This window comes from Micrasema longulum, unplaced genomic scaffold (genome assembly GCF_059751315.1).
Source record: "Micrasema longulum isolate JH-2025_06_02 unplaced genomic scaffold, ASM5975131v1 h1tg000774l, whole genome shotgun sequence".
Classification (NCBI taxonomy): domain Eukaryota; kingdom Metazoa; phylum Arthropoda; class Insecta; order Trichoptera; family Brachycentridae; genus Micrasema; species Micrasema longulum.
Window position 1 is genome coordinate 424,950 of NW_028277968.1, and position 26,965 is coordinate 451,914.

General features: G+C 32.4%; 1 protein-coding gene across 6 annotated transcripts; it reads left to right on the forward strand.

Moving 5' to 3' along the window:
• Nucleotides 1-26,965, forward strand: LOC148279061 (peptidoglycan-recognition protein LF-like). 6 transcript variants are annotated; one of them, XM_088230498.1, is made up of 4 exons: nucleotides 1-412; nucleotides 13,229-13,423; nucleotides 22,131-22,279; nucleotides 25,564-26,965. In XM_088230498.1, the coding sequence occupies exons 1-4, from the start codon at nucleotides 112-114 to the stop codon at nucleotides 25,942-25,944; spliced, it is 1,026 nt and encodes a 341-aa protein (XP_088086624.1). In that variant the 5' UTR covers nucleotides 1-111; the 3' UTR covers nucleotides 25,945-26,965. The 6 variants fall into 6 exon arrangements, with proteins under 6 accessions (XP_088086624.1, XP_088086625.1, XP_088086626.1 ...); XM_088230499.1 differs by having other exon boundaries at nucleotides 13,232-13,423; XM_088230500.1 differs by having other exon boundaries at nucleotides 1-373.

The following is a 26,965-nucleotide window of genomic DNA, read 5'->3' on the forward strand; positions in this document are numbered from 1 at the left end:
AGTCCTCAGATCTCGGTCAACGGGGTCCGCTGTGTTGTAGTGAAGTGCAGTGCATTGTGTTGTATCGTGTTTATTGCATGTGACCGCCATGACATAGCGAATAACGTCACGATGGCGCTTTGTCATGCACCAGAGAGTAAATTATACCCGACGCCAGACGTGAACATTCTATCAAAGATTTTGGAGCACAGAGAACCTCCTCTGAATTTCGAAAGCGTCGCCGTCACCAACTCTTCCGACGTACATTTCGGGAATAAGACCTACATCAACGGACCTATAACCATCATCAAACAGATTTCCGAAGACGAAATCGAAGAAGAGAGTCCCCACGAAGAACAGAAGAAGAGCGATGAACCTCCACCACTAAATACTGGTAGTAGTGCATGTGTGTTATTTTACTGCAGTGCGCTGGGTGCGTCAAATTTATTTTTTGCTGTTTACATCAAAATCGTATCTGCGTATGTATATCTGTACCTTAGAGGATAAGACACGAAAGTTATATTTTTGTCGTTTTGAAGTTAAAAATGCAAAAATATCGTAAAAAGCTTAATATACATAAAATACCAAAGTCAACTTTCGTCAAAAAAGTCCTCATTGTTTTAGAGCAAAAAACATCTGTAGTACCAGATACGCTATTTTAATATGTACTTTTATTAACAAAATAATATTTTTTTACATTAAAAGTTCTTTATGGATTGAAAATATCGTATTTGCTTCAAAAGTTACGGTGTTTTGTAAATCGCATAATCACAAAATCTTGTTGCCTGAACATTCCGTTCAATGTGACTTCAGTGGATTATCCTTTAAGGTACATATATAATTTTATGTTAGCTAATGTTCTGCTTCCACAATTCATCCTATATTTCACTTTTTTGTTTTATTTTATGCAAATAAAATTATAGAGTGCACAATTACCACTACTAAAAATCATGTTGCCTATGAGAACAAAAAAATATGAATATTTATATAAAGAGTTTGGTTGATGTTATAACAACATTTGAAAATTCTCTTTTTCTTGTTAGAACGTGAAAAGCCATTGCAATTGAGGGAGAAAAGTTTTTTAGTCAAGACATTTACAGGGCTTATGAACTGTCATTGGCTAAGCGGCAATTATGGTGGCCTTCGTGATGTAGTAGTTAAGACCCTTGGTGAGAACCTAGAAAATAAAATGGATTTTCTTCAAGCCTGGGTGTTTTATGCTGTAATTCACAACTGTAATTAGGTCTCCAGGCCTGTTACGGTTATAAAAAACACATTACAGACTGTGTAACATACACCATTATGCCTATGTATCAAAATTCACATTTCTTCAACTCTTCCATCTACTATCTTTTGTGAAGTAAAAGAGCCAAAACATTTATTCATGTGGGGGCTAGGCAATGCCTGAAAATACATTGCAATGTTTCTAATTTTTTCAAACCAGTTAGTTGAATAAATAATATGTTGAGTTTGCCCGAACTTGTAAAGACAATGACTGGATATCACCTCCTAGGGAGTTATTAAGATCAATATATTTCAACAGAGATGGAGATAATAATAATAATGTTTGGATAATTTAAATAGCGCCATTTTTGTGAAAATCACCTCAAGGGGAGATGGTGGATATTTAACTATTTTTTGATATGAACGTTCAATAACCCCCTTTGTGTTAGTGCCTGTCGATATACCAAGTATACAAAAGTTGTGATTGGTTAGATATTTTGTTTTTTAAATTTATTTAATAACACTTGCACGCCCAACGGGACAAACATAGCTAGCACAAAAAAAAAACATACTTATATTTATTTTTAAGTTGTGTCAGATCCAAAAAACCCATGCAAATAAAAATAAAACTATAAAGGAACATTGCATGTTTAAAAAATACTATAAACAGAAAAATAAATTATTTGTTATGGTACCTATGTACAAAATAAAAAGTACATTGTAAATAATAATTGTATTATAAATATTTCAGAAATAAATACTTTACAAATAAGAGTACAAGGTAATATATTATACATATTAAAACGGAATCAGTAGATACCTTTAAATTTTAGAGAAACATTTTTTATAGTATACTTTAAAAAATATCTAAATGAGTTTTTTTTTTGAAAATCGTATTTTTTTATTAAAAAGATTGAGATTAAAAACGCGTTTGACCGACGAAACGATGCGTACAACGTACAAGATGTGGACTAGGAAAGCGGATGGGAAAGGGTTTGTGGAAATGTTTCTAGTCCGAGACATAAAGGAAATAAAAAATTAAAAAATATATTTAAATATATGTAAGCACATGCAATATTTTCTCATTTTCCAAATTAGCAATGATTTCTTAAGTAAAAAAATGTTTTCATGAAGTTTTGCATGCATGGTTATTTATATGTAGATTCCTGTGTACGGGTAGAATAAAGAATACGCGTATAGTAGTGTATAAATAATATACGTATACCGTCAGCGGTTGCTGCGGTCTCTGTTTTATTTTGACGTTTCTTACAAGTCAAATCATTGCTTATTCGAAATCACTAAGAGACCTTATATTGATATACTTCATGGGTGTGAAAGTATGATTGGCCTTACTTTTAAACTACGTTGTACTAGACCAAATTAATACCCTCTACAATTATCAGTTGCGTTGCGCATTCTGTCTGTCCATTTTTTGCTGTATTTACCCAAAAAATCTGGCGTTATTTCCGAAACAATGCGTGTTTTATTGAATCCTAATGCTTCAAGACCTGTCGGTTTAATTTCAAAGATCATGGACTAACAGTAGCCCAAATAGGAAATAATCCAATGGCGTCAAAGCACAGGATTCAGCACAATAATAACAAGACCATTTTTGGAAATATGCTGTCGCCAAACTTGTCATGCAATAAACTTATGATTTCCCGAAGAGACCTATACATTTGGTGAACTGAATATTGATTTTTTAAGTAAATTTTCACAATTTGCAATTGTCGCGTCGTTCAATTGTAAAGACGTTCGCTTATTAATTTGAGTAAATTTGTTACAGAAGACATTTTTTTTAAAACTGTCATTCGTTTGACAAGATAGCAGTATTACCAATCCAAAGTTCTTTCGGGACAAAAAAACCCTTTTTCTAATTTAAAACTCAGCTTTTTACTTACTTATAAAATAAATTTATAGTCATAATTATAATATTCCTTCAAACTGTCGGTAGGGTCGCAGTGAGTCACTTCCAGTTGCATTCCACCGGTAACACTACTGACTAGTCTTACTCGTTAGCGTCCACGTCGCGAACCTCGGGCAATGGGATCACACTCATAACGGTGTGATCACAGCAGATAACGAGAGGATGAAAGGCGAGTTTCTGGCGCCTCCAAACCAGAACCAATCAGCTAAGGGAAGGTAAGCTCGACAGAAAAATCGACCAAAGAAGGCAACGGGAAACCACTCTGGTCATCTTTTCCCAGGAATCACCATGGCGAGTACATTCAATAAGCAGTTTTCCTGGCCTCGAAGTAGCGGGGGGGGGGGGGGGGGGGGCTGACAAGGCACTGCATGAAAAAGAAGATACTTTATAACGAGCGTTTACGACTAGATGGCTAGCTTAGGTAGAAATCACGAAAACGTTAATCGAGTGGGGTTGGCGCATTCGCCTACTATTCTTTAGGTCCCGAGTTTGATTCCTGGCAGGGTCCACGTGAAATATCAATACTGTATGCGAGAGGTAAACTTCGGTTATTTCAGATATTTATATATTTATTTACTATATATACGGTCTAAGCAAATTGCAACAGTAACACGAAGAAACATATAAACAAGAAACTGAACAAAACAAAACAGGGGCAATAAAATGATAAGATCATAAGCCCTGTAAGATGCCTAGACTTCTATATTACCTTCTTTGAAATGTTCTTTACACCTGTTGTAGTATGTTAATGAAATAACGGCATTCAAGATACTCATAAACACGATAAACATATTTATAAGACTTCGAGAAATGAAATTGAGTTAATACTATGTCTAAATCAAATTATTCGTCCTCTTTTACATGATAGGTAGCATAAACTCTTACATTTTTTAAAAACAAAGTCATTAACAAATATATTTATAATGTAACTCCACACTAAATAAGAAGTTTAGAAGAGTAAGAAAACATATAATACTTCCAAAGAAAACGTGTTTTTAAAATGTGTATTTTTGTATTGTGTATAATTGTATTTTAGAAAAAAAATTACTTTAAAGTCTCCCATTGAAAAATAAGAGATATTTAAAGTATAAACAAATCACTAATTTGTCTCCTGAAATGTTGAGTTTTTGAAGAAACTGCAGCTTACCTCTTGCATACAGATTTTATTGTGATTTAACACAGCAAGATTTACTGTCCCTGGACTTGGTACCTGAAGCGTAAGACTGATCATCTTTCACTTCATGTGTCCAACCACTGGGTGCGAACAGGGAAATGTTGATAATGATTACCTGCAGCTAATAGTTCATACTGCGCTCGATCCGTATACCAAATGCAACGTTTCTTGATTCTTGATTATTTATGACAAGAAGGCAAGAAGATCAGTATTACGCTTCCGCCGCTTATTCAGAGACCGAGAATATTGCCGTAAAATAGTAATTTAAATTAAATACGTAATCGTAGCTAAGCTAAAGACGCTGAATTTTATGAAAGAACTCATATCTATATTCGTAATCAGTCGTTTGAAGAAAAATAAACAGTAAAAACCTGTTTGACTTATTTATACTTTATGTTCGTGAGTACTTATTACCTTGCTTCAAATAGGAGCCGAAAAAAAGAATAAGTTGTTTATCAAGTTAAATATGTTTTATTTGAAATATGCCATAACATATGCGAAACTATCACATTGGTGTGTGTTTCTCGCGGTTTGTATAAAAATATGTAGAATATACAATTACACATTATCGATGTGTTTATGCTGGTTGTCATTGCCATATTTTATTTAGAAAAACAGAGTCATTCGGATGTGCTATCTGTCTGCGAGAAGACTACCAAATACGATAAATTGAGTAATTACTATGTCGAAATCTAATTGTGAAATATGGAAAATATTATGTTACATGGTAAATAGCATGTACTCCCAATTTCTTTAATAATAAAGATTTATTTTTATTTTTATTGTAATTCCACACCAAATTAGAGGTTAAGTTAACAAACAGTACGTAAAAGAACAGTAAGTAAATGAGTATTTTTATAATGTGTTACAATATATTTTAGAAAACAAATTCACTTTGAAACCATTCGTCAAAAAATACAAGGTGTTTAAATTACGAAAAATCACTCATTTGTCTCTCCAAGTTTTTTGGAAAAACCGTAGTTTACCTCTAGCATAGAAAGATTAAAACACAGATTGTTCTAAATATAAAAGACCAATTAAGTTGCCGTAAATTACCCGAGAAATGGAAATATTTATTTTGAAAAAAAATGTTAAATGGACATAATAATAGAAGACGTGAGTGGATAAAAGTGTGACAAAAAAATAGCTGATATACCCGAGTTTAAAGTTTTGAACACCAGAACAATTGTTGATAATAAATAAAACCCTTTCATTCGTTTTTAGAATCGTTTTTCTGCCACTTTTTTATGGTGTAGTGTCTTTATGCGAATGGACTATTCATAACATATTCATTTATATAAAAATACCCGTTATTTTTTAATTTTCAAAATAACGCCTTCATAATAACATCCAATAACATCCACTCATTTCTTCAATTATTGGAGCATGCGCGGTCCGTCCATATATTGGATGGAACCAACGCTTCCCTAAGAAATTGACCTCTAAACAATCAGTATCTATTTTCTTTTTATTTAATAAAATCAGCTATAAGTTAACTAATCCTTAAAATAACTTAAAGAAATATTTGATCGATTTGTTGTTTTAATCAAAGCCACCTGGGAAGGGTTCGATGTTCATTCATTAATTTCGCGAACTGGTGTAAAATACACCGCGTTTTGTCTGAATCTGTATCATGGAACTGCACAACTTTAGTTCCTTTAGGGCGGGAAGGCAGTACAGAATTTTACTTCAAAGCACTTAATTTGAATTTCTGTGTTAGTAGTAGGCAGTAGGCACACATTTTACCGATGTATGTATGTACTTAGTACCAAATGACTGCTTTCCTAATCGAAAACTTTACCGCACGCCCCTGCCATGGGGGTTATTGTTAATAATAAACAAAGTATACATAGAATACTTAATATAACACGTCGTCGCGTCGTTGCGTTCTCTCCCAGTTAAAACAAAAGCTATAGTACACGCATCCGATTGAACAATTATGTAGCAACATCAAAGGTGTTATATCGTGGGTATACTGGCAAAAAACGTTAACCCGAAAATATGCGGATTTCACTTAACGATGCGGTTTTGTAAAGTTTTTAACGGTCTTATTTAATTTCATAAATCTGTAACAAAAAAAATAAATTAAGGTTAAGAGTCGGATACCCGGTATTTTATTCAGGCTAAAAGCTTTAAATTACTAACTATTTACTTAATATAAAATTAAGAAACGAAAAAATTATAAATATGTTCTTAAATGAGAATTTAACATCTTACTATATTTAAATGAGATTGAAAATAGTAAAATTGGAACAAAACTTAAATGCTTGATTTCTCAAAACGAGGATTTGAGAGTTAAAGCTTTTTGTCAGTATACCCACGATATATTTTTGGGCTCTAACCTGTATAAAAGTATCAATCCGGAATGGAAAAGCTTAGGTGTAAAGAAACTTCTAACAAAAATGAAATACGGATACCATACAACTTGTATGGAAACCACAGTAATCGGTATTAGCAAGGTGACATTTTGGCATATTGAAAAAAATAATTTGGAAACGTTTCAAAATTTTTAACAAAAATCAAATGGTTGCTTACTTCTGCAAAGCGCTGAGCTAGCTGCCCCTTCCGCACCACTGTTTTTCTCCCCCGCAGAAGAAGGCAACCATTTGTCCTTTTTATTTATTTTTTTTAGTTTTGAAACGCTTCTTAATTCTTTTTTTAAAATACCAATATATCTTCGGGCTCATACCGTTCATCGTGGTTTCAGATGTTACAGGGTTTACAATACACGCTGTATGTTAATAGGCAGCATTATCATCACACTTTATTTGCCATAACTGCGAACGACGGAATATCAGAATGAATTAGAAAAAAAAAAAATCTTTTAATCCAATTTTCAAATTAAGTTGAATTTTACAATCGAATCCAATTATTGGCATGATAGTTTTTTATGTTTCATACAATGTCGGTTGGAAAATGAAGGAATTAATTATCTTCTTAATATAATAAACATTTTTCTTCTCTATTGTAATATTCTAATCTTTAAAAAACATAAGTAACTACTATTGCACCAAAATATGAAACCAACAACTATTGTGAAGATTTATAGTGGGTTTTGTATGTTGGTTTAATTGGTGTCCTGGCGAAGAGACGGGTACATCTTAATGCCTGTAGACAAGGAAAAGTTGGTTAACGTTTAAATAGAAACATTTAGTAATTGCATGTCTTTTAAACAATATTTTTTATTTCTCCATTGTTGTATTTTTATCTTGAAAATTAACATATCTCACACATACAGCGCTGCTGAGAATCAGTTGATAGTGATATTTTAGCAGTGTCTTTCACTTTTTTATATTTTTTTAAAAGGTGTGATTAATTGATAAGTTATCAATACCACCTGATAGAGGCATAGAAGTGTACTCCCCTCTAAAGTTGTGCGACTTGGAGTATGCAGACGATGCGGCTCTTCTTGAAAAGTCTGTAGGTAAATTTCTGGAAATTGTTGACAAACTGCACGAAAATTTAACTCGTCAGGGTCTTAATATAAACATAAAAAAGACTCAGATTGAGTTCGAAAAATCTTGTCCTGACCTTGATAAGCCTCTGTATAATAATGGACAGAGGATCGAGAAAGTTGACCGCTTTCAATAGTTGGGAGTTTACATAACTGAGGATGGAAGCATGCAGAAAGAGCTCGCAACCCGCCTAGAAATTGCTGGAGCAACTTCTAACATGATGCGTGTTGTCTGAAACTTTAGTCAATACTCGGTCAAAACAAAATGCGGATTATTCAACTCTTGGATAGTGCCAGTACTCCTATATGTGTGCGAATTTTAGCAGCTTACCAAAGCTCAAAACACCAAACTTCTGAGTTTTGAGAGTAAGTGCTTGAGAATAACATCAGGTATAAGGTGGGTCGATTTTATTACTAATATTGAAGTCCGAGAATGGACGCATAAGCCTCCTATAACGAGCGTCTTGAAGATGCGGCAGTAGACCTGGCATAGACACGTGCTGAGCATGCTTCAGGAGAACGTAAACTCAAGTTGGCTGTTCGTTAAATTTGCGGGCTCACGCTGTCCTGGAAGGCCGTCGAAGACGATTTTTCGACTTCATTCGGTGAAACTAAGGGGCGCTAGATTGACGTGGGAGGAGCCGGAATGCTGGCTAGCGATAGGGTCTCCTGTAGGTAACTAGTGATGTCCACATGCTCCACTTAGGAGCAGGTGTGGAAAAGAAGAAGAAGTAGATTGATTAAATATGTTATGTCATTAGTAAATACATCGCATAATCCAGGAGTCAAGAAGAGTGCATGCCTCTGTCATAATCTAGTTTTACAGAGGGGTAGGTACTTTGATTTGAAGGTTAAGCCTCTGGCTGTTTCGATTTTGATTAATTAAATAAGTTTTGTCACGCGTGCATAAATTTCAAAGCTGGATTTAATGAGGCTGCAAAAAGAGAATCAGTACTAATTCAGGTTTAGTTAGTATTCTGACAAAGACACAGGTACGTGTTGAAACCGGTAGATAATAAGAAGTCGGTAAGTTGTTAAACGCCAGTATCGAATGACATTAATTAAAATAATAATAGATCGCAAAGTGAATGCTTAAAATCATCATAAATATCGATTTATTTAATTTGTATTTGAGATAATAAAAAGAGGAACATAATTTTACGTTTTCTGCTAGTTTATGAAAGTATGTTTAAATTATTGGTATTTTGTATGAACAACTAGATTATTTTTATCCTCTTCTGTTTCATTGTAGGTATTCCATATCAGTTGTACAATTTTCACCATAGGTTCTTGTATAATATGCGTATTTTAAGAAACAAATATAAACATATTTCTCTAAAATCGATACATTCTTCTAATCAGAGGCCAATCTGGTGTTTCTATTTTACCAAAATAATGCAAAAGGTCCATTTTTTGAATAATTTATTAGTATTTAACCAGTATTAGCTTTCATATGCTGATTCGGGGCGTTTGGTTACTTCGAAGTTTGTCGCCTAGCCGGTAAATAGTAATCTAAAGCAAAAAAGTTCGAAAGTGGTTGAAATTTTCTTGCGATATGTGTTAGCGTTTTTTACAAACTTTACGTTTTATTTACCCATGCAGGTATGTTAGGTCGAATGTTTATATAGGTACATACCAGTTGCGAGCGAGTCTATAAATAAAATGATGAAGTACCCATTCTGCTTGGTTTATGAAAGAACTTGGGATTAGCAGGACTACTTGGGGTCTTCAATGAAACGCTGTCAGGGTTATTAACATATCCACCTTTGTTCAAAACTGACATTTGCAGCCAAATCTGGAACTGTAAATCGAACTTTTTTGAGTGGTTAAAGATTGCCTTCGTTAGTGATCTCGGGGTCCAATAGAACTTTTCTCCAGCGGCATATTGCCTATTTTGGTGGTTGAGCTTTTCGCAGACTTGGAGTTAAGTCGTGTCGTAAAAATTGTATGCTGAAGAGGAGGAAACAGATTGAGTATTTTAGGTACATTGTTGGTCGTACTGACGAATCCCCGAATGAAGACATTGAATGTAATACAAAGTTGACTTGGATGAATGGCAGAGACGTTGGGACTTTTTTCCAAAGGGTCAATGGACCTATTTCTTTTGTCTAGACGTGAAGACGATAGTTCAAAACAAGCGCTGGTGTATAAATCACCATGCGGTTAAAATGATTTCGAGTCAAGGAAAATTCAGGGGTCTGCTCCATTCTTCTGCTCTTGTTAATGGTCCAAGTTGCGCTCGCGACGCGTTAAATCAAACGGCTGAACCTGCGTTGTGGCATTGTCCTTTTTTGAATGAGGAAAGGGAAGTAACGTTGAATGGTCTGATATATGCTACTAGACCAGTCTGGAATTCTCACTTATATTTTAAAAAGTAAGGATCTCAGATTCTTAGGAGTGCTCCATCAAAGGAAAGTCGTGTTGCTAACCCCTGGTGTTAAAATTAAAAAATAAATTAAAAATAAGTTAAAATTAAATTAAAATTATCAAACGTAGTACCTATCTACTCACAATCTTTTTTCTGCAAATTGATTAAATTGACGCAGTTATTAACCTTTAAATAAGCGGTGCTACATGCATGATTACGGGATTTGACTTTTGTCGACTTATATGAGGGGTTTCGAGAGTGAGAAAATTTTAAAATCACGATAAATATAATCTAATATGACGTCGTTAAATTTATGGAATTACTGTAATAGATATACCTAGGCTATTGAGATACAAGTATATACAATTTTTTCTATCATTCGTGTTGGCGATATTGTCATGAAGATGGATGACAATATCCGACGAAAGCCCTCCATGCAATTTGCCAAACTTACAGTGAGAGTAAAATTTAATTAAAATCGCGATATATGAAATTGAAATTTTTCGAAATGTAACTCGTTTATTGAACAAAAATACATTGTTTTTTGTATGGGAGAACCGGAAAACCAGTCTTTAAAATGGTTTTCGATATGGGGAGGAATTTACTTTCAGTGTTGATGTTTGTGAAGTTAAAGAGCTGAAACCTTTATTGATGCGGGTGAGATTCATCTGGTTTAATTATTTCACTTACGTGCTAGGCAACGCCTGAAAATATTTTTCAATTTTTGTACTTCCTCTTAAACCAGGTGGATTTATCAGCAATGTTTTGAATTAGTCCTTTTTTTTAAACAAGGACTTAATCCACATTAGAATCCATAAATATTAACAGATGGAAGAGTTGAAGGAATACAGATTTTTTAATATAAGCAGAATAGTCAATGTTACACGGTGTGACAGCCACTGATAGGATATAAGCCCTGTAGATAACCCTCTTTATTTATTTTTAAAACGTTGTTCATTTATGTTGTAATAATTGTAATTGTAATGTATGCAAAAAAGCGTTGTTTATTTTGTAAATTATTAGTAACTATGTTTGTACTTACCTGTATAATTTTTGTAAATGCCCCTTGGGCGTACTGTAAAATTAAATAAATAAATTAAATGACGTTTGGTAAGGTACCCAAAATGATATACTTTTATTGGATTGAATTTTACTTTCATTTATTAAATATACAAAAAGGTATACGCGTTTCGAACAAGAAAGGATTTTATTTAGGATATCTTACCAAATTTTAAAATAAAATTCTACCAACTCTATATTCTACATTCTATGTTATATTCTAACAACCGTGGGGAACAGGAATCCAAAATGACATAAAAAGACTACAAATACAGCAAAATAAAGTATTTAAGCTAGTATATGACCTCCATTTAACACCAACTTAGAACCTTAAAAAAAAAAAATAATTAAATGTGGATGAATTTTTTCAACTAGAATCCTTAAAATTTATTCATTAGTTAGCCACTGATATAATTGTAGACAAAGAACTAAACCTGGAAAATTTGTTTTAAACATTGATATAATACAAAAATATCAGAACAATACCACATACAACATTATAAAACAAGACAAGGACAATCGAGACTAATAAATCAGGGACTGAAATTATACAATAAACTACCCGACGAAACCAAACAAAAGACTTAAATATATGTTTTAAAAGGCGTTAAAAATATAAATATCACCAACAGAGTATAAATAAAAATGATGTATATTTTTTTGGAAAATGAATGCAATAATCCGTAAGGGTTAATAAATAAATAAATAAATAAAACAATTATCTGCATACACAATAAATATGTCGTAATATGTTGATGTTAACAGCTCCCTAGACGATTAAATCCACACCTTGAATTTCAAAACATTTTGAAGAAAATGAAATTTCAATGTGATTTGGAAGACAACATCCCTGAAGAACGACAATATAAACTCTTTATTTATGTTTGCGATAAATGCAATATTGCGGTTCATTTCGATAAGCTATGTTTTATCTAATGCTGGGTTCACACGACGACAATACAATACACAGTACCATTCTGTCTTGTGCGCGGAACGTTGCGAAAATGAATACGCGACGACGAAAAAATATAAAAGATTTAAAATATGGTAAAAAGAGAACGCACCACTGTGTTAATTTTACATCGGTGCCGATACGATGGCTCAGTTCCATAGAGATATAACTAAAAAAATGAAGTTTTGAGTTATAATATAACTGCGACATTATTAAATATATTATTAAGAAAAGTAATCATTTTCAATTCCACAAAAATGTAACTCTTAAAAATTACTGGTTTTCTCGTGTTAGATCGATACATTCATACGAAAATAAATATATGTAAGTATCTCTCAGCTCCATAACTAATCAAAACGTTATGATAATTTGCATAACAACTTTGATACTTAAATAAGTAACAATTGTGTATATATTCTTCCTGATAAATATGTTCATATGTACTTCACAAAAGATGATATAAATATTTAGTTGTTACAAATCAATTCAGATGTGTCAAAACTTTGGTCTGCCATTTCCCAAAACAAGTAATTTCTAGTTATCTCTGTATGCAACTGAGCTACCGATATATTATGTTTACCCGAATCAAATGTTATGAAATCATTATTTTACCGTTGTACTTTTAAAACATCAGCGTGCGTGTATATTTGTAAATACTACATATCGTACCTATGAGATAACTCTCAAATATTATAATATTTACAACTAACTTAAAGTTTGCCAGCATCCATGTTGAGTGTTCACTCTCTTATTTAAAAATAATTTGGTCTTATTTTTCTGCTGTTTCACCTACTTTATAATTACCAATGTATTTCTAAGATGTGAAATGATGTTACTATATTTAACGAAATATCCATATTAATCTTAAAATCGCAGAAGAAAATACTATCTAGAATTTCTATACTGACATTGCTCTGAACTATACAAATCTTTACGTTTCCCGTACATTTATTAGTGTGTCCATTCAAGTTCACACACAAGCAAATATTGTATGTTCACTTGGTTCTCCGACAGGCACATACACATTTAGATAAACTTTTTAAACATTTCACTGATAAACGTAATTAATATTTGTTTTTTTACTTTTCAAGCAGCGAAATTAATCTACGATAAGTTTGGAGTAAGCGTTACAACGATGACATTGATATTGTCTGTTGTGATTGGAACAACTGTGGTACTATTATGTATTCTAATTGGATTGATTTTGACTTTTCGTTCGAAAGAAACTACCGCTGTTCATAGCATGGAAGACCTCAATCTGAACGTTCCGATATCAACAAACATAGGTAATTCATGTGTTTTAATCTGTTATAATATAATATAATATATTTATCTACTCTATTATACTGCATGTTTAAAAAAAAATAAAATCAATGAAAGAGTCCTCCTCACTAGGAGAACCCGTTCTAAGGAGGACTGTGTGTGGGTTCAAAATTTAATTTACATATTTAAGATGTCTATTAATTATTTTTTTTATTTCTTCTATGCTACGAAATTGTAATTGTAATATGCTATGTAATTTACTTTGACCAGATTTTGATTTCTCATTTGAAATGTTTTATGTTATCAAAGAACTTAATTTTCTGGAGAAGTATATTGAACAATTTGGCAAAAAAATAATTCTTGCACCTTAGATCAAATGTGAGGAATATATAATTTATTTCATTAGTAAATTTAGTTATTGTTTGATTATTCTTTTTGTTAATATTGAAATATTTTGGAATAAGATTAACCAATATATTTTGGGATTAAATTAAACAAAATATTTCAATTTCAAATCTTCGGCTTCGTAAAAAACTTCTAGAATACGAGAATCGAGTTGTGGTAGAGCGGGGTTCAAACGTTGAACCTTCTAATCCACTGAGTCAGTGACATTATCACTTTTTTTTGTCAGGGTGTTAATATATAAATGTATGTGTGTGAACTGGAACTAGGACCCTGGATGAGGGTTCCGATTCGATGGCTACTCTCAGGTAATAATCTGATAAAATATATCAGGTGGAGATATGTGTATCCTGCAATGAAAAGAGTTTTCCTACCATGCTTTACGTCCTGGGTTTGATTTCCAGCAAGATCAACGTTATAAAATATTTAATTAATTTGTGGTAAAGACCACGATGAAACATTGTAAATTTGTTTATAGTCTTGAAGCTTAAAGTGTACGAAAATAAATAATAACAATTATTGTTACTATAAAAAATGACACGTATTTAAAAAGTAAATCTATCTCATGATATCTTCCTACATTTGCGTTCATTAGCTTACACCGTGGCTTATTAACGCTCCCAAATTTGAAGTCGGCAAGATCAAGGATAGTGCATGGTAAAGTGGTAATGGACGGGATACATCAAAAAGCAGGATGCCACAAGATCCTACGGGAAGATGCCCATAATATCCAGCAGTGGAGTATAACTAGTATTGAAAAGTTTTAAGGTCTTCAATAGAGATATGTTGATTTTTTTTACGAATTCGTCTTTTTATTCGTTTATGTACCAGGCACGTTAGGTGTTTATAATTAGATTAATTATCTCTCGCGAAGCTGACAAAAATGGTAAAGTTTATCTCATTTTAAATTTTGTCAGATTAAATGCGACCTGAATAGCCAAATTGTACAATGATACTGATAGCAGCAATAATTTTTATACCAGTGTTTTAGTCCTGTTTACTATTTGACACTGAAAAAAGTTATGGTGAAAAGACAAAAATAAAAACTCTAAGAATCTTATATCTTTACGAGTTTAAACAATGCGAAATCTAGAGATACAAGCTGAAGATGGAGCAGATCACAGAACAGATGAAAAGAATTGGGCTAAATTGGTTGAGAAGTTATTTAACAGATAAAATACTTCCGGCAAAAATTGACGACATTCAATTCCATTCCTTCTTTGTAAAAATTGGTGCTCCTCAGGGATCCCACCTGGGTTGAATACTGTTCATTATCTTTGTAAATAATATATATATGCGATGATGTTGAATTATTGTTGTTTGCTAACGGTATGAGGATTTTTGAAGTAATAAACAATGTAAATGATTGCTTAACTCTACAGAAAAATGTTGAAAAATTTTTTATGTGGTGTTTGACAAATAAGCTGCAACTAAATATTTTAAACATTAAAAAATAACAGGTCATGCGATTTTTCAGAATGAATAATCCTTTCTTATTCGATTATCTGATTAGAAACGATAAATCCGTTTCTGTTTCTGAAGTGTGTGTATAGGTGTCATCTTCGATCGAAAGTTGTCTATTGTCAGTCACATAAACTGCATAGCAAACAAATCCTTAAAAATGCATATATTTTGCAAGTGAAAAAAGTTTTTAAAATAACGATAATTTGAAATAAATGTAAAAGCTCTGGTTGAAAGCCAGTTGGAATACAACTCAATTATATAGACTCTGATTTATAGGCAGTTCTAACCAGTGTTGATTTATTTATATAGAATAAAAACAGATGTACAGGTTAAATGATTATAAATAGAAACGATAAAATATATATATATATATATATATATAAATAGTAGGGCCTGCCTTTCGATAACATTTGATTGTATTAAAATGAAGCGACGACGGTTTAAAAAAATAAGAATAAGAGAAAAATTTAATATTGAAAAAAAAGAAAGAAGGGGGAAGGAAAAAAAGAAAATTGATAAGGAGTGGTGGAGTGGTAGAGGATGAATGAAGGAAAGTAATAGTGGAAAATTACATTTGATTTGATGACGAGAAATAAAGAGCAAAAAAGATAGAAAATCATTTTTTTCATTCTGAATCAAACCTATTAGTTCTCTTCTGTACCTATTATATGAAGTATTAGATATATCGAGACTATTATCAATATATTATTATATATATATCAAGTCTAATTGGTTAGGGAGCTTGCACAAAAATCGTCTTTGAACCTGTAGCAATTGCACAGAAATTTTTAATCCAAGTAATTAAAAAAAAAACATTTCGTTATCCGAGTGACTTGCTTTTCAAAGAATTTAGATTCCTGAATATTATTCAACAGTATATATTAAGAACGGTAGTGGTTACACACATAAATAGAGACATTTACCCAATCTTCAACTACAAACATAATACAAGGTACTCTAATAGGGATCTGATACTAAGTGAAGGGGTCAACACTGTTCTGGCATCGAGACAACACTATTACGTAGGCAAAAAGGTCCATAACCTTTTGCAAGAACCGTGGAAAAACGGGAGTGTTGTCAAGTTGCGGAAGGTGTTGACCTCGCTCTTTTGTAACATTGGTCGTAGGGAGTCAGAAAAATTGATGCATGCCATGGGTCGGAGACTCTTACAGGATGTTGAAAATAAAATTTGAAAATAAAGAATAATTTAAATATATATATATATATATACAGATGGTAGCCATGAAGTTTCGCATTATAAATAAATTGTCTATGTTTTATGAATGTATGTATGTGTATGCGCATGGGTGTTTGTACGTGTGTGTGTATGTACATGTGTATATATGTGTATATATGTGTATGTGTGTATATATATGTATCAAAATATGTATACAAGTAAGTTTATATTTTATTAGTCTGTGCTCTCTATTAATTTGTTAACTATTATCATAAATATATTATAATGTAATTGCCAAGCTTGGAACGGGGTATGCACCTTTGTTAGCTAGGCAAAGTAAACGTAAAATTTTATTTTTGATAAAAGGTGTAAATAAATAACAAAGTAAAATAATTACAATTCTTGTTAATTTTTTTACATATACGAGGGATGGTCGAATGTTTCCGATGATTATTTTCAATGTTAGGAAGAAAGAAAATTTCTGACGGCTAGTCGGTCTGGAGGGGACACGGTAAGCAAGTAGATTCATTAGTTCAGGGAAATCGAATTCATTATATACAATTTTGTAAATCAGGACCTGCGAGAAGATATCTTTTCTGTCCGTTGACGAATCAAGTTATGAAATTTTAAAGAAGCTATCTAATTTGGAAAATGCAAATTAAATTTTGTATTCCATTTGATTCGGGATTTTTTTAGAACATTCTTAATTCTATTAATATTAAATTTATAAACAGGGAACCAGAAAGCATTGCATTTCTCAAAATAGAAACGTGCGTATTTTATGTATAGTGTTATAAATTTAATGTATCTAAGTTTTTAAAAGATTTACAGGGCCGCATGACAAATCATTTTGTATGTATTATTACGAAAAATAATAATAACACATCTTTATTAATAATAATACACAATGTGATAAATACAAAAATAAAACAAAAGTATTTACGGTTAAATGGCGGACTTATTGCCACTATTGTAATTTTATTTTCAGTTCAAAAGAACTCCTAAGTCACCTGTTTCGTTTATTTCTCTTATTATATTTTCATTTATCACATAGTTATATTTCACTTAATTTCTATTTCTAGTGAAAGACATTTTGTAACATTGATATAAAGTTAGTTTTCATTACAGTAATTTGATAATGCATGTATATCTTGTAATTTTGTTAAATTATCGCTCACCTAACTTTGAGTTAAATTATATCGTCAGCGTAACAAAGGTAATGAGCATTTTTGAAACATAATTAAATACAATAAATATTCGCATAAAATAAGAGTGGCCCAAGTTGTGACCCTGTGGTAGTCCAGACGGAATGGAGATGAAATCAGATTTATATCTTTCAACCATAGTTGACTGAAGTCTTTTATCTAAGTGAGAGATAAACCAACCGTTTAAGTCACAGTGTATTCCCAGATATTCTAATTTATGCATAAGAATTCGGTGATCTACCTGATCAAACGCTTTAGAACAATCTGTGGATATGACGTTAACTGTTCTGTCATCCATCTTGGATATGACGTATTCGGTAAAATTTACTATATTGGTTAATACAGAGCGCCTTTTGAGAAAATTGTGCTGAAATTTCTATATATTTTCAAGAATTTTTGGGTAAATTTTATCATAAACCATGAGGTCAAATAATTTCAAAAAACATGAAAGAATAGATATGGGACGGTAATTTTGAACATTATACTTAGATCCAGATTTAAAAATTGGTACTATTTTAGCTTCTTTAATTTTTTAAGGGAAGGTATTTTTGTTAATTTATTTATTAAAAATAATAGTCTAGGGTAGTGTCAGTGAATGCGCGCATTGGAAAACAAAAAAGGGTTAATCTCATCATTTCCACTTCCCTTGTTAGGGTTAATTTTAGGCTGATATTTTGTTACTTCTTCTATCTCAAAAGTGGCATTACCAATTGAATCGAAATTATTGTGTTAATTTGTCGTATATAAAATATTAACAGGTTGATCTTTAGATTATCATAAAACATTCATAAAATGTTTTGAAATACTTTAGGAATAGATCGCAGACCTCCTTTCTCCCCACACTGGAGCAGAGGTCTTCCCGTAATTCATCGTTTAAGGTATTATTACTGCTTTTTAAAATATTTTTTGTACATGACCAAAGTTTCTTAATATTAATTGGGATTTCTCCCTCTACTTTTTCTTTGTACGTAAATATATCTCACAACATGCTTTTTGCTGAGTTTTTTGACGTGACTGGATCATGGAAAATTTCAAGTAATCGAGTGGGTTTTGATATTTAATCCATCTTTCATAAATTTTGTGTGAATTTTTATTATTTTTACTAAAACAGATGAGTATCAAACGGGATTTTAGTTTTGCCTAAATGACTGCTAAAGAATAAAACTTTAAATAGTATCGTTGCGTATTACATAATATACTTAAACTTAAAAGAGTTCAAAACATATTTTTAAGATACGTTAATATTAAACTCGGAATCACATATGAATTTACTAATTGTGACTTCCCATTAAATAGATTAAACATGTTAAAACTTACCGAGAGAAGAAAAAAAATAGATTTACTGAATTTATTTACGATTGTTAGTTAACTTTACACGGGACTGTCCGAAACTATAAGCATTCATTAACCTCAAGGTACCTGGACGAAGGATTCCGTTTAGTTACAATTCGCGAACAGTAAAATCTTATAATGCTACTTTGAATCGACTCCATGAACTCGGCAATAACTATCCCAAAGTTGCTGATATTTTTAGCATAAAGTACAGATTATACAAATCAACTCTATTTTATTATCTCAAAGATGGAAAACGGTAATATACATTTGTTAGATTGTTGCGCTTTCTATGTTTACTTTTGTTTATTTATGTGTACAATTTTTTATGGTTTGTTTTTTTTTTTAGATTTTTTTTTTGATTTAAATGCATAAAATATTTATTTTTTTATAATTTATATCTGAGCATGTTTATTTATTAAGAAAATTATACAGTCTTTATTTAAATACAAGGTACAAATGAACAATAAAAAAAAATAAGACTAATTACAGATTTCACATTAATTTATTATGAATGCAGGAGGAGAGGGGAAAAAATAATTAAATTCTAAAAAAATATACACATATAAAAATATAAGTTTTTTGTATAAAACTGCCCTGACATAGTATTTGTGTAAAATAATATTTTTTTTCTTTTTCACATAATATTGAAGTGTTATATTCTATTAAATATGTGTTTTTGTAAGGTAAAAGGCACCTAGTGTCGTAAATATTATTAATAAATAAATAAAGTCTAGAAGGGCCCATAATGCACATTATTAGGGAAACCAGTGTCGCCAGTTTACAAAAGACTTTTTGGATTTAAAACTTAAATAACCAATTAGAATAGTAGGTCTTCTATCTCGCTTTAACTAATGCTCATCATATTGTTTCACTTTTTTGAAAGTGCTGTCCCGAAACAATAGTTATTTTCCGTTTTAAAATAAAACTTAATGACCATTTAGTAGGTATGTGATGGTGTCCGAAATTTTTAATAAACATAAGATAGTGTCCAATATTCTAATACGACTCTACAACAACTTGTTTCCTATTTTCTAACACGTTTTTTTACGATTAAAAGAAAACAACTACAAATCAAAATATCTGGTAAATCATATAAACCAAATAAATAAATATGCAGAAACTGCAATAGAAAGGGAATAAATGATAAGATTAAGTATACCCGCGTACAGGCCAATGTCTATGGTGTGTTTTATGTTTTAATAAATAAAGTGATATTTGTTTTAAAAAATGTAAACAAAAAAAAAACGTTCTGACATTGGATGCAATTTAAGATAAAAATATACCCTTATATGATTATGTATTTACTTGTGAATAAAGCAGTCAAAAATCCCCTTAAGTTTATTTTTAAACAATATTTAAATGATACGTGTATACGAGTTTAAATCAAATTATGAATACATTAATCAGATGAAAGTTTATTTTAATGATAAAGTACAAAATACCTAGCAAAACCTGCCATATCCTAATTGACTAATAGTCCTCCTTAAAACAGGAAACTCCAGGGAGGAGGACTCATAAATGGATTTTGTGTACAAATAAATAAAATTAAAAAAATAAATAAATTAAAATAAAAAATAGCTATCAATTCATAATGCTATCTAGCTGTTGTTTGTAAAAACAATTACTGATCAGTAAAATGAAGAAGTTTTACACTTTACACCTGCCGCTATGATAATTTGTTTTATTTAATTTATTATACGGCACAAGTGCCTTTTACACATTAAAATATAACAATATAATGGTTTAGTTAGAAATACAAAAATCAAAGAAACAATATTAAAACATAGGTATAAAAAGAAAAATAAAAATAAAAAGAAAAATATACATCCATAATATATGTATGTCAGCATATAAAAGACATAAAAAATTTAAAAAATTATTTAACACCGATTTAATACCGACATTTCAGTTTTTGTCAACTAGTGGAGACTTGGCTATTGATTAAGTAAATAAACACTTTTGATTTTAAAAAAAAATCTTTTGTGGCCCTGAGAGTGTTCATTGTCCTTGATGAACATATTGAGTTCTCCAAAACGAAAGCCATTTTTAGGAGAAGTGTACAAGTTGAAACTTTGTCTAAGGGAAGAGACATTTTCGGGAGACAGCTGCAAGACATTGCATAGATTTTTATAGGTACTATTGAGCGTGTTGTAAAGATCAAAACATGTGGTTATATACTTGCCGGTACAATAGGATGCCAAATTTATAGAAGTTTTTGTTTTGGGTACTATTTGTGGACGGTTAAACTTTGCGATTTGACATTTTCAAAATGTACGGGAGCTTTGCGCACAGCCGCGAGTTTGCAGCGACTGATGCGCTGGGCTTGATCAAATTTCGTAATAGGCCAATTTTTGGGTACTGCGGTCCGCGAGACAACGCCCACGTCACAAATTTACATATCTTATATTATCTGTGGGCCTGACATACTCGTATAACAAAGGTACACAAGAAAACGACTTGACCACAGGATTATGAATGAAAAACCAGACTATTTTTTTTGTTTCAATATCAATATCAATTTTTTTGTTTCAATATAATTTCATATGCACGTCACTATAGATAATCAAATTCTGTAATCTGATAAACAATTAGGAACTAGACGAACCCTATATTTATAAATTATTGGTGAGTCTATTTTCTATTCCTATATTTATTTTGTTTATGAGTAATATTTTACTTTCGAAAATCATTTGTTTACATTTTTTACATGTCTCAACCAAACATACAAAATACCTACTATAGGCGTTAGTGAATAAAACGACAGCTATCAAATCTTTTTATTCTAAAATCATGAACCTTATATCGTCGAAACAATATTTAAAAATAAATTAACAATTTGAATCAAATTTTGAGATCTTAGGACCATGTTTGCCCACCACTAAAAACACGTTTGTACTAAAATTAAAATATAATGAATGAACAAATGAATATGACAACCGCGTTCTTTCAAAAACGGCTATTAAAGATAAAAAGACCTAAACATTAGTGTGTTTGTCTACTTAATGCAAATCCATGTTAAAATTATGTTTTTCATAGGTCAAAGACAATTACAATTCTACAGCCTTAATTTATATTTTTTTTAAACAATGGAAGATAAGTCCGGAAAAATTAAATAAGGAAATTATTGCCATGATTTTATTTTTTTAGATAAAGTTCTTCTACTTTCTCGTAATCTCCGACTGATAACAAGACGAGAGTGGCTCGCACAACCTCCCACTGAAGTGCTAGATGACAACAAACCTCCCCTTCCAATGGTGGTCATAACACATACGGCCACGGAGAACTGCGCTGATCAGGTAGAATTGTACTTTTTTAGAAAAAAAATATCTTATACTATCCTATCCTATCCTATCCTATACTTTTCTATCCTATCCTATCCTTTCCTATCCTATCCTATCCTATCCTACCCTATCCTATCCTATCCTATCCTATCCTATCCTATCCTATCCTATCCTATCCTATCCTATCCTATCCTATCCTATCCTATCCTATCCTATCCTATCCTGTCCTGTCCTGTCCTGTCCTGTCCTGTCCTGTCCTGCCCTGTCCTGCCCTGTCCTATCATGTCCTGTCCTGTCCTGTCCGGTCCGGTCCTGTCCTGTCCTGTCCGGTCCTGTCCTGTCCTGTCCTGTCCGGTCCTGTCCTGTCCTGTCCTGTCCTGTCCTGTCCTGTCCTGTCCTGTCCTGTCCTGTCCTGTCCTGTCCTGTCCTGTCCTATCCTGTCCTGTCCTGTCCTGTCCTGTCCTGTCCTTTCCTGTCCTGTCCTGTCCTGTCCTATCCTGTCCTGTCCTGTCATATCCTATCCTGTCCTGTCCTGTCCTGTCCTGTCCTGTCCTGTTTCATCGAGTCCCCTCCCGTCCCGTCCTATCCTGTCCTGTACTGTTATGTTCTGCCCTATCCTGTGCTTATATTGGACTAAGTATTATTAATTATTTTTTTATTTGAAATTATTTTATTCAATTTAATATAACGAGTTATAAGGTAAAAAGGGTTTTAACTGGTTTTATATTTTTGCACAATATAATATTTCACTATATTGGTATGTACTTATAATGTTCTTGCTCAGATTAACCTTAATGTACCTCACCGTAACTTGCGTACCAATGCTGTCTTTTCTGGAGGAAAAATTAAAACGAGCGTCGGATTCTTCTCATCTTAAAATCTCACTAAACTGTACCTACGCTCGATGTGTTCCTACAGCAAATGCAAGCATTTAAGAAACAAGAAGTGTTTTCATGCCTGGCTTAAAGATGACACACTTGCCATATCTGCTTAGATCTTGCCATGACCATGCCTACTGTACTTTAAAATGGTTTCTTTTATAGTTTTTATGGTTCTAAGACTGAGGATTGTTTAGGTTAAATTTACTCAATATGTTAAATACCATTAATTCAAACCATTAGGGTTTTCATACACGTGATGATTGGCCTAAAAGCGAAAAAGAATCAGTTAATAAATATTGGTATTCTGAAAATAAAGTACACGAAGAATAATTGTATTAAACCTGCAAAGCCGAAACGAGAAGAGAATACCACAACAATTTATTATATTTGGATCAGTATAATTTATTACTCTTAGAAGTAAAATAAATTACTAAATTGACACATAATAAATTGAGATGTTATCCCCGTATAAGCTGAATATCAGATACAGCAAATATTTTGATGCCCACAAATATTTAAAAAAAACAGGCAGAAAATATCCATTCACATTCAGATGTCCGTGTGAGGATAAAATGTACATAAACATATATTTTCTTCGTTTATATTTTTTATGTGTTTAGTTACCATGGCTACTATACTAGCCGTCAGCTTTTTTAAAACTATTTAAATTATTAATAACATAAATGTAGAGTTTGTTGTTTTATTTTTAACGAGCTTAACCCGGCAATGCTTTGCAATTGCTAGATGTGAGTTCATGCTCGTATATTAATAAAATGAACACAATCGAAAGTTTGATATCAATTATTGTATTTACTCGAAATTTGATTTGTACCAATACAATATTTTAAGTTTGTCCAAATTTTTGTAGACAAGGACTGGATTCAACTCCCTGGGGAGCTGTAAACATTAACATGTTACAACAAAGATGAATGACATTTTAGAGAAGGTAATATAGAAGTCTAGGAATCTACAAGGCTTATAACCTATCATTGGCTGGTTTAAGTGGCCACTTTACACACTGTGTAACATTCACCATTCTGCCCGAATTTGAATATCTATATTCCTTCAATTATTTCATATGTTGATTTTTGTGAAGTTTGTTTGGACTTCTAAATTACCTTTTCTGAAATGTCCTTCATCTCTGTTGTAATATGCTAATGTACGTAAACATTATAATTTTTGTGTTTCGGTTTACATAAATTGTGAGGACGGAAAAATTTGATAAATAGGTGTTACTTAATAATAAATTATTATTGTATAACTGTATAGTAAATGAACAAGTAGGTAGTAGTGTTATTGATTATTTTTTGCATAAAAATGCCTGCCTTAAAACAGGTTGTACCTAGTTAGGCAGACGAGACATGATCCAGATAAATCTATTACCTAAGTGTGTATGTGGTAGATAAAGTAATTGTTATTTTTGTTAATAAACTAAAAAATAAATACAGAAAGAAAAAACATTGTTTTCCTGTCTTTGTCTTGCAGATGTCTCCCCGATACTTTACAAAAAATACAACGACCTTCTGTTAGAACAGACAAACTCGACATTTCGTTGTTCCATTTTCCGCACCCAGAACCGATTGTGTTATTTTTTGAGTATTAGATTTTTTTTTGTATCGATACGTTTTGCGTTTTTCAAAAATATTTCTATTTGTATACCGAGCGCCCGAATACAGCAGATAAAACTGTGCTTTTTTACGGGGTTTGGATGGTTCTAGTTTCCATAATGTTTTACCATGTTTATAAAACGAAACATAAGGACGCCCCAATGATAAATATCTATAGTGTGTAAAAAAATCACTTCTCTAGTGCCATAATCCAAAGAAAAAATACGGGAAAACGTTCGTATGAAGAAGCCTATCGCAGCGCAGCCTCACGCGTCGTCGACAAGACGTCCGCCTACGCGCTTACCATGCGCCCTCGCCGCAGCTAGATGCTGCCGCCTTAGCTACCCACGCTACACCTTGCAGCTTGAAGCTGCTGCCTTCAGATCGTTTTGAGAAATATTAAGTTTAGTTATAAGTCCGTAATCTTGAATTAATTAAAGACATAGGTTAAAATATTTTGTTTCATTATAGGGACTTTTCTCCTTATTTGTTTTAAAAATTAAGTCAGCACTTTATAACTATTATACACCCCTTCCTCTCAACATAGTATAGGCAATCTGATTCATTTTAAATAATTTCTTTTAATAATTAAGATAAACTTTAGAATTAAAAGAACCAACAGGAAATCACATATTTCTTCTGTGTTACTTTCTTAAAATGTTTTTAAAGTTACGTGTTTAAAATAAAATCTAATTTGAGGTATATTATATAAAAAGTAAAGGGGTTGTTACAAAACTGAGTAACCACGAGGCGGGATATTGATGAAACACAATTTGTTTTAATTATTATATTTGTAAATGTTTTTTTGCAGGGTTCTTGCACATTTCAAGTCCGCACTATGCAGACTTATCATATCGAATCCAGGGGCTGGTCAGATATCGGCTACAATTTCCTTGTAGGGGGAGATGGAGCGGTGTACGAAGGACGAGGGTGGGCCAAAGTGGGGGCGCATTCTAAGGGCTACAACGTTGAGAGCCTCGGCTTAGCCTTCATCGGTACCTTCAACACCGAGTTGCCGCCTCGCCGCCAAATCGCAGCAGTGCAGAAACTCATGGAACTCGGAGTAGCGTTAGGAAAACTTAAAGAAGACTACAAACTGTTTGGTCATCGGCAGCTTATTCCAACTCTTAGTCCCGGAGAAGCCTTGTTCGCTGAAATAAAGACGTGGCCTCATTTTTCCACTGAACTATGAGCCCCAAAAAGGAATAAACCAATACGCTCGCGCTATGTTAATGCAACTCTGATAACCGCAATTTAAATCGAATTCAATGGTGTGCATTTTAAAGTGGCTGTTGGATCCGAGCGTCGCTCGTAGCATACTCGCGATTGCATAAAAGCCTGGAACGCGTGACTCTGAATGACCGCGTGGAGACTGGGTATATCCTGTACGATAGACTGACCAAATCAGATATTTAATTATCACCACGACCGTGGAAACCTGAAGAAAAGTCCGATGTCAGAAATAATGGAGATTTGCTGCCGTAGTTGGCACTTAGTTCTGGATATCCTAAGAGTAAAAATACTCTTCACGAGTGTAGTTTTAAAAATATTTAGTAAATTAATGGGTTGGTGTAAGAGTGAATCAAGTTTTATTGCATTATTTTTTCTTTCATTGTGGAAGATTATCCGACAACAAAATGATAAGTTTGCCATAAAACCGTTTGATTTTTCAAGATAAAAATGCGAGCCACGCGCTTGAATATCACAACCAGCGCAAGTACAAACACTTGATTAAGTCGCCACTTAGCCACACCTGCGTAGTCACGCGTTAGCGCATTATAATTAAACGTTCACGTATTAATATTAAATAAACTATTAATATGATAATGTGTAGTTGTACATATTCGAAGGGTTTGAAGTTTCGTCACCTCCGCAAATGTATACCTTGAACGACGTAAACAGACACAAGGGAATTGTCGTTTGAGTCAGGTAGAAGCCGGCAGTCAAAACCGTTATTAGCGACCATCCTACCAAGGTCTTTGAACAACTGATATGGACTAAAGTTACCAAGTTTAAATTTCTCTATCCACGGGGAATACCATACTTGCAATTGAGTTACTATAGTGAACCTCTTACGTCAAATGCCAAATTAGGTAACCTTTATGAATAGAGATTTACAGACATAAATATTAAATATATGTTTTCATAATATTTCGACTTTGTAATCCAATAAAGCGGAGATTTAATTGTTCATCGTTTGAACAACGCAAAAA

Coding starts and splice junctions, on each gene's coding strand:
- LOC148279061 (XM_088230498.1), top strand. CDS start 112: ATGGCGCTTTGTCATGCACCAGAGAGTAAATTATACCCGACGCCAGAC. Junction 413..13,228: donor ATTTTACTGCAGTGCGCTGG/GTGCGTCAAATT, acceptor TTACTTTTCAAG/CAGCGAAATTAATCTACGAT. Junction 13,424..22,130: donor TCCGATATCAACAAACATAG/GTAATTCATGTG, acceptor TTATTTTTTTAG/ATAAAGTTCTTCTACTTTCT.